Source organism: Aulonocara stuartgranti (genome assembly GCF_965226115.1).
Source record: "Aulonocara stuartgranti genome assembly, chromosome: 22".
In the NCBI taxonomy this organism is placed as follows: domain Eukaryota; kingdom Metazoa; phylum Chordata; class Actinopteri; order Cichliformes; family Cichlidae; genus Aulonocara; species Aulonocara stuartgranti.
Window position 1 is genome coordinate 27549002 of NC_138957.1, and position 12108 is coordinate 27561109.

The following is a 12108-nucleotide window of genomic DNA, read 5'->3' on the forward strand; positions in this document are numbered from 1 at the left end:
AACGTTACGCCAGCTAACGTTAAGCTAGAGTGTCCTTAAAAAATTTAATTGTTTTTTTAAAGTTATCGCATTTTCCCTCTGATAAAAAAAACTTGACATTGTCACATCATACGAGTGTCTGACACAATAAAAACATTAGATACATTTCAAAGAGTTTAACTAATGCCAGCTAATGGCAGCAAATGCCAGGTAACAGCACTTAACAAAGGCTAACAGCAGCTAATAGCAGCAAAAACAGCAGCACTTACTGACAGAAAAGTTCAGCATATCCTCAACAACTCATCTCGGTATCGCTGTCAGTGGACAGAAGTGGGCTTCACTGACTCGTTTCGGACTCCTTTTACTAATTTTTACAGAATCATCCAATAGTAAATCGTAAATACATATGGACATCCAGTATATTTCTAAGGTAAAGTAAAGACTAACAGCCTGCAGTCACTGTGAATCATGCACTTTAATAGGGAAGGTTAAGAAAGCTGAATTCTACAGTCTGCAATCTATTAAATCTAGTGGTGAGATTTCACACACTCTACCTTTAATGCCATTTAAATTTTTACTTTCATACTATTAATATTCCACTAATTACAGAGATGAGGGGAAAATTTTGCTTTTTAAAAATTGCACTTTTCAAAAAAGTGTGAGTCTTCATAACTTCTTAAGTACAGAGCAGAAAAACAGAAAACACATTCAAGCTCTGTTAAAATCTCTCTACCACTGCCACAATCTAAAGCTAAGTTATTGTTTGTTGTTTTTTTTAAATCAAAAAGAAATATTCTTTAATGAGCTCTGAGCATTAATATAATGAGAAATATCATTTTTTCAGGCACAAAGCTGCAAAATTTAATGTTTATGATGTAGAATTAAAAAAGCAACGATCGGTATTTCGTCTGTTTCCTGATGATTCACAGGAGAAAACTTCATGGGGTGTTTTTGGGTTGCATGCTCATATTAAATTAAAGCTTCCAACAATGAAATCAGATATTTCATTGTTTCTCTTCGTGACTCTGTAATACGGTCATCTCTGTCCAGAAACCTTCTGTTTATGAGGGGCAGCCAATCAGAAGAAAGTTGTCCTTATATAGGGAGGAGCTAAACTATCTTATTTCAAAGAGATGCATCGAGGTAAAAATAAGGATTATTTTGAACAGCGCAAACGTAGAGCCCAAAAATACAAATTCATACCTGAAAATTCCTTGAACTGTTCTAACATTACCATGTGACTAATGCAAAGACCATTTTATTCACAGAAAATATTTTCACTTTCATAAATGTCTTTACAGCGTGAGGTTACCTCCACTATGTTTTTCCCAATCATCACTGAGAACACGTAAACTCCTGGGATCTCCTGCTCAATCATTTTCTTTATATAGCCCATGCTCAAAGGGTTGCAACACGAGTCACCTGATGAAGAAAATACAAATAAACACAAGCCTTATCGTCCAACTTTATTGAAGGGAATCAGGCATATCCACAGTATTTTTATGGCTTATTTTAAATACATATAAATCAGGTAGAGGCTCAGTGCAGAGCACAGTCTTCTTTGGTTTAAGCTCTAAAATCTTCTGCACTCTGAGTTAGAGGTAGTGTCTTTTTTTGCCTGAGGAAGAAGAGAAAGTGTTTTTCTTTTCACTTCCTCAGGTGGGATTTCTCCATCTAGTATAGGATTTAATGAGCAGCCTATCAGTTTTAAGCACAATCCTCATCTCTCACATTACAGCTCAGGTTTTTATCTCACTGCAGTGTTGCTGTAAACATGTGGCTTTCACTTTCGTCAGCAGGAAGTGACGTGAATCGATGAATCACATGTTACCAAGGTAAGTTATTCAAATGTGTACTGAACAGTGGGGGCAAAGGCATCACAGTTAACTTTTTTTGTACTATTCTAGATTATTTTGTGTAAAACACAACACAATCCCAATAACTACACATCTGTGGATGCATCTTTTAAAACAAACAAACAAACAAACAAACAAACAAACCAAAAAACAGGATTAATTACCACACATGAGATTTTAAAGATCCTTTTCATGGCAGATTTACATAAAAACATGCAAATTATTCAGTTCTATTTACATATTGTGGAAAAATGAGCTGAAGATTAAATGTGCATCTCAGTTTAAACATAATAGAGAAACTATGTACAGTTGGGTGAGTTTTTTCAATCTTAAAGCTTCTTAAGCCAAAATAAAAGAGGAACACCGGATGTTTCATGGTTTCATAAATCAATCTGGTTGTGATTTTGTCCACAATAAAATAAATTTTCGTTCATAGTTTTGATTAAACAACTTGCAGTACTTGAATTGAAAAACTGAATTAGAAAACAAATGACACAATTGCATGGGCCTCTACATATCAGACCTTTAACAGTCAGCAACCCCTTATATATGTCTCTGGAACTTAAAACACTCTGCATCAGCTCATAAGCTGGTGTACTGTGTTTTTATGGTTATTATGAATACTGGTTTGTAGTGTGGTTTCAGAAAGGTGGCTTATGCTTAATTTTTTTTTCTGTGAAGACTATAAAGGTGCCATTTTTAAGATTTTTTCCAATATATCCCTACAGTAACGGAGAACAGAGTCACTTACCCATCCCATGCCAGAGCACTAGTGGTACAGTCCCATTGTCGGAGTCATGAATTGGGCTGGAGGTAACAAGCAGCACTGGCGCAGCCAGGAGAAAACACAAAAGGACAGCTGCCATTCTGAGTCCTGACACATGGAAACAAAATGAACTAGTTTTTCCTATTTTATCAACATCCAAGAAATAACAGACCCCTGGAATCTCTCGGCAATATGAATTTATTAATGCTATCTCTATATAAGCAATATTTGCTGTTATTCAGTTAAATGCTGTATGCTTTTATTTATTACAAATCCCCTTTGTCATTTAACCTTTTTTCTAAACCCCTGTATGTCATGGTTGGTAATTGCACTGGTCCATGTTTGTCAAAAGATATCTGCTGTATGTTTGTATACAGTCAGTGGTCCTTGCATGTGAATGAATATCAAATAAATGGGAAAGTACAATAAAATGTTCGACAGGAAATCATCCCTGTGCTTCCTAGTATCCCCAGAGCTTCCAGTTTATTAGAGCTGGTCATCCCGGGTATATTTATATCTGTATTAGAAACTCAGCTCACTATAAGTGCGTCTATGAATTATCCTCATGTCACTTCGAACAAGCTAACTACAAACGAAAGAGCACATGATTTACATCAAACGCATACTTATTACGTACATTTTGGAATATGCAGTAGCGCATTGGTGCTGTACCAAAGGTTTAAATCTACGCAACGTATTCTTTAAAATATGTATGTAAATATAGTTAGATTAAATAAAATAAAAGATGTCCAAAATTCCCCCAAAACACTACTCACCGCTTCCGTATCCTTACTGTTTGTCTGTTGGACTGCTTGTCACATGATAATGTTTGGAGCGTGTAACCAATCACGTGAAAGGGGAGGGGTTAAAAGCTAAAGGGGGCGGAATCTCCAAGTTACGTTAAAGTTAGCCTTTTTTTGTCATTTCTTATCCATTTAGTTTGATTTAACCAACTTTACGCCTGTATTAGGATTGCTGAAGATTATGTCCACTTGTGTAGCAAGCTTCACATGGATATTCTAACATCTGGCCTCTTATTTTGAGACCTAAATACCGCACTCCAGCTACCTGCTAACGCTTAGCTTGCCATGCTAGCTCGTTGTGAAATTCCTGGACAACAGCATTCCTGCTCGGATTATTCAGCGAGTTTTCTGGAGGCTTGAGGCGGAATTGAAGAAGAACGAGCAAGTGAGATAATAAAGGACAGGATGAATATTCAGTACGAGGATACGACATTACCGGGGAGCTACGGCGTCGTGGGGTCGTTCCCCAAAAGTTTTGGTTATGGAGTGGAAGTGTCAGACCTTGAGGAGAGCCCGACATCAGCTGATAAACCCAGGATCCTGCTGATGGGGCTGCGGCGCAGCGGCAAGTCCTCTATACAGAAGGTATGGTCATTTATCTGTCCCCGAACACCATCCAGATCACCACAGGACAAGAAAATTCTGAGTTCATAGTAAACAAAAAGCGAACAAAGGAAACAGTTTGGTTACATGTACACCTAAAGGAGATATCACCGTGGGTCAACACACCTGAATGAAATGATTAGTTCATTACCAGGCTTCTGGAGAGCTTCAAGACATGTTGAGGAGGTAATTTAGCCATTTAAATCAGCTGTGCTGGATCAAGGACACATCTAAAACCTGCAGGATACCGGCCCTCGAGGCCCGGAGTTCGACACCTGTGATTTAAAAGATGGAGAATGAGACCTGCAATGCTGTATGATTTAGAGTGGCAGGCATGTGCAGAGGAGGGCTGGAAAAGGGTGTTGAAGGTGGAGCTGCCAGGCAGGAGGAAAGCTTCATGGATGTAGTGGAGGAGGACGCGTTGGTGTGACAGACGAGAAGGTTAGGGATAGGCTGAGATGGAGGCCGATGATCCACGGTGGCGACCCCAAAGTTAGCTTTGAGAGGTGGATAAACCTTTAGATCCAGGGTAGTGGTGAGAAATGACTCTTAATAAGTCACATGAAAATTTTGATTGTCAGCTTCATTTGTTATGGATTTAGTCAACTCAATTCAACAAGACATATGCAGAAGTTTAATGTTTTAAGTATTTCAGCTTCTTTCTGATCTCTAGGCAGTGTAAAGCTGCAACAAAAAAGGGAGCCTTTAACTCATGAAACTAAAGAGCATAATCAGCTGAGCCTTGTTGCCTTTGATCAAGAACAACACAGCCTGCTCTGGATCAGTCTAACAGAATCCATTATGTAATGGATTTGTATTATTATAGCGCTTTTCCAGTATTAGTGACCACTCAAAGTGCTTTAGACTACAAGTCACATTTTAACCATAGATACATATATCTGTTATAAGTCCAAACAGGCAAACTCGACACAGAAAGGCCCGAGCTGGGGTTCCAACCAACAACTTTATTGCTGTGAGGGGTCAGTGCTGACCACTCATAATAAGGATGTTGATAACTGATAATTCAGGATGTTGGAATGCTGTTCCACGTCATTCTTCCCACTTTAACCTTTCTCTGAACTCCATCTTCCTCCAGTTTCACAGTCATTAAAAGTTTCAGTCTTTGTTGTTGCTGCATTTCCGTTTATTTGTGAAAGATTTCATCACAGGCCTCAAAAATCAGCATAGCATGTGACTTTGTGGTGACTTGGAGTTTTTCACCCAGGATTTAGCGGACGACATGTTAGAAAAGTTTGTGACTTCTGAGAACTAAAGCCAGTCGAAATGTGGGAGTTTGTTTCAATATGACATATATATATATATTTACAGCGAATAAAACAAGTATTGAACACATCATCAATTTTCTAAATATATAGATATTTCTAAATGCCATTATGTCAGTAACAACCCATCCAATTCAGACATGTAAAGACATGAAACCATAGATGTTCATCAATTATGTGTAATAATGAGAAATGACCCCAGAAAAGATTATTGAACACGCTTACTGAAAATGATTTAGTGTTTCGTACAAAAGCCTTTATCTGTGACAGTTTAGGCGCCTCCTGTGTGGAGAAACCAGTCACATGAATGAGCCAGAATCACGCCTGAGCAAACAGTCTTCAAATCCCGTGGGCCCCTTCTATGACCTCTGACCTTTAGTTCTTTCCATAGATTTTCACTTGGATTCAGGTCAGGTGTTAGGCTGGGCCATTCTAGCAGCTTTATTTTCTTTCTCTGAAACCACCTGAGAGTTTCCTTGCTGTGTGTTTGGGATCATCGCCTTGCTGAAACGTCCACCCTTGTTTCTTTTTTATCAAGAATGTCTCAGTACATTTTTCCAACTTTGATTATATGAAGCATGCCAGAACACCATGGTGTTTCCACCACCAAACTTTACTGTTGATATGGTGTATTTGGGGTGATATGCAGTGGCGTTTGACAAACATGGTGTGTATTATGGCATCCAGAGAGTTCAGTTTGCCTCTCATCTGAGCGGACTATATTCTCCCAGTATTTCATAGGCTTGTCTAAACGTTGTTCAGCAAACTTCAAACGCGCTTCAGCATGCTTTTTCTTCAGCTGTGTGGTGAGTGTGCGTACAGTTCATGGTGGTTGAGTGCATTACTTGTCGTTTCCCAAAAAGTTGAATCTGTTCATCTGAATGTAGCAAATTGGTGATGTTTAAATTTCTGAGAGTAACTGTAATCTTTGTGCATCACTACTCAGGTTGTTTTCCACAAGATGTCACCCAACGAGACTTTATTCCTCGAAAGCACCAACAAAATCTACAAAGATGACATCTCCGGCAGTTCCTTTGTCAACTTCCAGATCTGGGACTTCCCCGGCCAGGTGGATTTCTTCGACCCCACATTTGACAGTGAGATGATCTTCAAGGGAGCTGGTGCTTTGATCTTTGTCATCGACGCTCAGGTACGGTGACTTAAGTGTGACTTGGTGCTTTGGGTGGTGAATTAAATCATGTGTTAACTAAATCAGCACATCCTGTCTTCTGTTACCAGGATGACTACATGGAGGCTCTCAGCCGGTTACATCTAACTGTATCCAGAGCCTACAAAGTGAATCCAGACATCAACTTTGAGGTGTTCATCCACAAAGTAGACGGTCTGTCAGACGACCACAAAATCGAAACGCAGAGAGATATTCACCAGAGGGCCAACGATGACCTGACAGATGCCAGCCTGGAGAAGGTTCACCTCAGGTGAGAGTCTGACGTGTCTACACAGGTGAAATACTACAGAGCTTCTTGTCATGGTTAAGGTGTAGTTTAGCATTCATACTAGTAAGTCAGACAGCTAAGACTGATCCCATTCAGTGATAGACTGTCCAGTTAGTCCCCTAACACAGTCATTCCTAAAGTGTGGGTCCCCCTGGTGGATTGTAAAAGGTACTGCAGGTGGGCTGAAGTAATAACAGAAATTCAGTTTTAAAGTGCTCACATGTATGAACAGTTACATGTTTATATAAATGTGTTTATTTATATAAAAAAAATGAATTAAAAGTGGTAACAGGAGGTGGTTAGTTTGTAATATTATTCACTACTCTGACCTAAATTTACTGCTTTTGTATTTTATTAAAGTTTGTGTCCCAGTGACAGGTCGGTCACACATTGGCTGTAACACTTTACATATGACTGGGTAGCATTAGCTGTTTATGGCCAAAAGCTGGTGATCATGTTTCTGTTTTCTGTTTGTTGTTGTTGTTGTTGTTGTTTAAATAAAATTTTCAACTAAATGAATCACTTTCTGTTGTATTTTCAATAGAGTGAACATTTAAGATTGGACAAGTACAAATACAGATACAGTATTTGAGATTTCTCAAGTTATTAGTCAGAGCCATCGTGCAAATATTCAACTATTTTAGGGGTAGGTATTCAGTTTTCAATTTTGGGATTCTCTGTTGTTGAAAGTACAGCACAGCCAATCTTTTAACTGTGAGGTCTACCAAACCTGACCCTCATCTCAAACCTGACCCTAGTCCTTTCTTTCTAAATAGTTCTTTTGTAACCTGATTGCCCAGTAGGGGTGGGTTTTTATAATCGATTCATCGATTAAAATCGATTCTGGCTTGGATAACGTAAAATCGATTCATTAAAATCCTGAATCGATTTTTTAATATAAATTTATTTTGTCCGAAATGCCAGAATCTCTGGTGACATCTCACAAAATTTCAAGAACCACCAAACAGTAAATGAGAGCAGGTACAGGGATTCTGCACATAGACTTAAACACACAGCGCGACCCGCGGATCAGAATCAGTTAGATGTCGCCTTTCTCACAGTCGGGGCTGAAAGCCGACAGCTCGCTGATCCGGGTCCGCGCTTTGTGTTCACGCCCTTTATGCGCTGATTCTAAAGCTGTTAGTTTGATCTCTCTCCAAACAATATTGACCGAACCAGCAGCTAAAGAAGATCCAAACGCTTCACATAAACATCGTCATGAATTCACTCTTTTACTGTTTTGCTTCCATTGCGATGCGCAGCTCTCTCTCTCTCTCTCCCTCTCTCCCTCCCCCTCTCTCCCTCCCACCCTCTCTCTCTCTCTCTCTCTCTCGAACAGTTTCGCTTTCTTCATTATTCGCTTGCTTGTTATGCACAAGTCTACTGTTGTTTACAGCGCTGTCGGCCGCTGTTTTTTTCCCTTTTACATTCTTCCGAAAAGAAAACCTCATTTCTGCTGTTCAATACTGAACAAATTTAAACTTTTTAATATTATTCAAAATGCAAAATGCTTAGCCGTGTGTCTAATAAAACCGCTGTAACGTCAGAGGTAATGTTCATTAATTAATGGTTTTCTTTCGTTTTTGATGTACTGCAGAATATTTTTATAAAATCCCAGGCCAGGCAAACCACCTTCATGTTTTTCTGTGTTTTATCTTCAGCTACTTTGACACAAAGGCATCTGCTGTGATGCTCACACCTTGGATAAAGTCTTGCGAGTGTCAGCTTCCTTTTTATAGATACAAAAATATGTAAATGTTCTGATCTGAATTATACTTCTGACTGTCAAAATTTCCCAGATTTAAATCGAATCGAATCGAATTAAATCGAATCGTGGATCGAATCGATTTGGGACCTTGTGAATCGGAATTGAATCGATTCTAGAAATCAGTGACGATACCCAGCCCTATTGCCCAGTCCTGGGAGAACATTTTAAAAAGAACAGATGTTATATATTCTGATGCTTAGAGTTAGAGTTACAGTCATCTGTGGTGATAATTAGGCCTCAAAGGTTTTAAGACACCCTTGGAAAGCAGACGTGCTCAGAAGCTAAAATTAAAGCTTCTATCTCAGTTTTGGTAACTGTCTCGTCGTCTTTATTTTGTGTCCTCAGCTTCTACCTGACCAGCATCTACGACCACTCCATATTCGAGGCCTTCAGTAAAGTCGTCCAGAAGCTTATTCCTCAGTTGCCAACACTGGAGAACCTTTTGAACATTTTCATATCTGTATGTTTCATTTATGTTATTTGAACCACAATAAGAAGCCTAATTGTATTTTCTTTTTCGTATAATAAACATCCCTCCTGCTTTGCAGCACTCCGGGATTGAAAAGGCCTTCCTATTCGATGTCAGTAGCAAGATTTACATAGCCACAGACAGCGCCCCCGTGGACATGCAGTCCTACGAACTCTGCTGCGACATGATCGACGTGGTCCTCGACATCTCCAGCATTTACGGGTGAGAAAAGCTATCAGATTTGTTTTGAGCTTTGGCGAAGAGCAGCGTTTAGAGGTGCTTTTGTCTTTGCCTGCCAGGCTGGAGGACGGCAGCGGCTCTGCCTATGATGAAGAGTCTTTGGCGATCATCAAGCTCAATAACACCACAGTGCTTTATTTGAAAGAGGTCACGAAGTTCCTCGCGCTCGTCTGCATCCTCAGAGAGGAGAGCTTTGAGAGGAAAGGTGTGTACTTTTATTTTTTGTAATTGCTAGTGTTGGCTTTATCAGGAAAATCTTCCTACGTAAATGTGTAAAAACCTGAAGAAATTCACATAATAAACACACAAACACTATACACAATTGTAAACATGCTCACTAATTTTCTTTGCAGGTTTGATAGAGTACAATTTTCACTGTTTCCGAAAAGCCATTCACGAAGTGTTTGAAGTCGGCAGTTCGAACGACGGTGCCGCCTGGAGACCAGCGAGCTCGTCCAGCAACAGCCAACCAAGCCTTAAATATGCTTCTCTGAATGGAAGTGATGTTTAGAGGGGCCGTAACTCTGCGGTTTACATGAAGTCCAGTGAGGCTGATGAACGATGACTCTTACGTTTCACAGAGTCTTATCTATACGTGGTTCCTCCATCAAACGCGAGAGTTTTTCTGTTGTACCAGCAAGATTGTGAAAAAACTACTCGGCTGAATGTCACGAAATTTGGTGGAGAGGCCGAACGAGGGCAAAGGATGTAGAGGATTTACTTTGAATCTGAATAATTTTCTGGAAAACTGTGAGAGAACGCATTGGCCATGATTGAGAATGCGCTCTGCCCAGTGCGGGAAATACTGTCGCGTACGAATCGTATTTTTTCTCTGCCATCCTGCAGAAATGTTCAAATTTTCAGTCAACTGTGTTTACCTTCTCGGCCAGTACTCTGGAACGTAGAAACACTTGTGGCCCAGTTTAAGTAGAAATGCTCTAAAGCCATCTGAATGTGTATTTCCTCCACATCCCGCAGGAGCACACACTCCTTCCTTGTTCCTCCTCGCTTTGCTGTGAAATCTTGAATTCTTTAAGTAATCCTTAAGTTTAGGGGGGGGGATACTCCTGTGCCTGTGGAGCACCATGTTCATTCTTCTGTGTGTTTCCTTGATAATGACATGTAATGGATCTCCTCCAATCAAAACTGTGCCAGTTACACCATCGCAGCCTTGGGTGATTAACAGAGAGGGTGATGGTGTTTTGGTCTTAATGGAGTCTGGGACTAACTTACGATGGTTTCACTCGGACAGCCTGCCAAACCTTTGGACTTTTGTAGCTTGATGAGTGTGTAGGCCAAACTGTTTGTAGCAGATGTTGAGGTTTTCTGTGTGAGCGCTGAGTGGGACCTGAATGATGTTTCAGAAGCCATGCAGATGTGTTTTCATTACTGTACATAAATCTTTAATAAAATATGTTTTCATACTTTGCTCAGTCACTGTTATCTTTGTGTAAGAGATGCCACTTCACACAAGACATTTAATTATAATGGGGAAACTTAAGGTTTATTATTATAATGTAAACAGACTCATAAGCTACTGGGCTGCACTTGTGTTTAATCCTCTACTAGCAGCTGCTTCCTTTAATGTCGCCACCACAGATCATCTCACTCTATCCCTACATCCTATTGCATGACCTCCTTCACTGTGTATCTCCTATACCTCCTCATCATGCATGTCCAAATCATCTCAGCCATGCCTCTCTGACATGCTACTCTGAGCACTCTCCACACTCCTCAGCCTAAGCTGCAGTTTTCCACCTCCTGTGTGCTAACATGCCTCACTGAGTGAGCCTTCCACTTAACTCTTGCTGTCTCCACCCAGCCTGCACTTTCTTCTTCACCTCTCTTGCTTTGGATGGTTGACTCCAGGTGTTTAAACTCCCCTACCTTCACTATCTCTGCTCTTCATAGCTTCACTTTTCCACCTGTCTACTGACTTCTCTACAGAGCATACCTCCACCTCTCCAGGCTCTCTTTCACCTACTTTCTACTCTCACGACCGATCGAAATGTTATCTCTAAACATCATAATGCGCAGAGTCTCCTGCCTGACCTCATCTGTCAGCCTGTCGGCCTCCACTGCAGACAAGAAGGGACTCTGACCCGATCTGCATGAACCTGTCTGTCTGTCGGTCCTTTTGCATATCCTGCACAACCCTCACATACTTCTCTGCCACTCCTAATTTCCTCTCTTGGCACGCTGTCACGTGCCTTCCCTAGATCGACAAAGACTCGGGCAGCTCTTTCTGACTTTCGTTATACTTTTCCATCAACTCTCTCAAAGCAAACATCACATCTGTATTGCTCTTTTTTACCACAAATAATTCATCGTCACACTATAACATGACGTCCTATTCTTATGATGGCACATGTGGATGAAGGAGCTGGACTACAGGTACCATGTTGTGATACCAGTAGCAGCAGAAATAGGAAAAAAATCAAGCAGGAGCGGCAAGGAGAGAGCAATGGTCTGTGGACACCACCTGCAAAATCTACTTGGGGGCTTGTCTTGTTGCCTCTCTGGTATACCAAAGCAGGTGGTGGGGAAAAAAAACACACGAATTTAATTTATTTCTCATGTGTTTTTAATTTAAATGGCAGTATTACGCTTCCAGAGACTTGAAGTTAAGAAATATTAGGTGAAGACAGGTTTACAGGTATATTTTCCAGGCTTTTAACTTAATTTATTTTAAATTTAATGTCACTTCTCCTGAAATGCTGTAACTATGAAGCCTGAACAGCAGATGGCATCATATTTGCATCTAAGAGTTTCATCCTAATTTAGCTCGGTCAGTTCAAATTAAATGAATGATAAAAAGCCAAAATGTCTGAGGCACAGAAATCTATCAACAGGTCCAGTAAATAAGTAAAAGCTTTCATCATAC

General features: G+C 40.2%; 2 protein-coding genes across 4 annotated transcripts in view; one reads left to right on the forward strand and one right to left on the reverse strand.

Annotated features, from left to right (window-relative positions):
• Positions 1 to 3996, reverse strand: part of ppt1 (palmitoyl-protein thioesterase 1 (ceroid-lipofuscinosis, neuronal 1, infantile)) — a 10395-nt gene extending 6399 nt beyond the window's left edge. The window contains exons 1-3 of one of the 2 annotated variants that reach the window (XM_082521500.1): positions 3906 to 3996; positions 2587 to 2709; positions 1292 to 1401 (exon numbers count right to left, since the gene is read on the reverse strand). In XM_082521500.1, coding sequence (XP_082377626.1) covers positions 1292 to 1401; positions 2587 to 2709; positions 3906 to 3924 — 252 coding nt within the window. In that variant the 5' untranslated portion in view covers positions 3925 to 3996. Of the gene's footprint in view, positions 1 to 1291; positions 1402 to 2586; positions 2710 to 3377; positions 3458 to 3905 lie in introns of those variants that run through there. The other variant, XM_082521501.1, reaches the window with a different exon arrangement.
• rragcb (Ras-related GTP binding Cb) lies at positions 3466 to 10653 on the forward strand. 2 transcript variants are annotated; one of them, XM_082521498.1, is made up of 7 exons: positions 3466 to 3989; positions 6237 to 6440; positions 6530 to 6729; positions 8861 to 8975; positions 9064 to 9206; positions 9284 to 9429; positions 9578 to 10653. In XM_082521498.1, exons 1-7 carry the CDS (start codon positions 3810 to 3812, stop codon positions 9733 to 9735), a joined length of 1146 nt encoding a protein of 381 aa, XP_082377624.1. In that variant the 5' UTR covers positions 3466 to 3809; the 3' UTR covers positions 9736 to 10653. The 2 variants fall into 2 exon arrangements, with proteins under 2 accessions (XP_082377624.1, XP_082377625.1); XM_082521499.1 differs by lacking the exon at positions 3466 to 3989 and adding an exon at positions 4377 to 4448.
• Positions 10654 to 12108: the final 1455 nt, after the last annotated feature.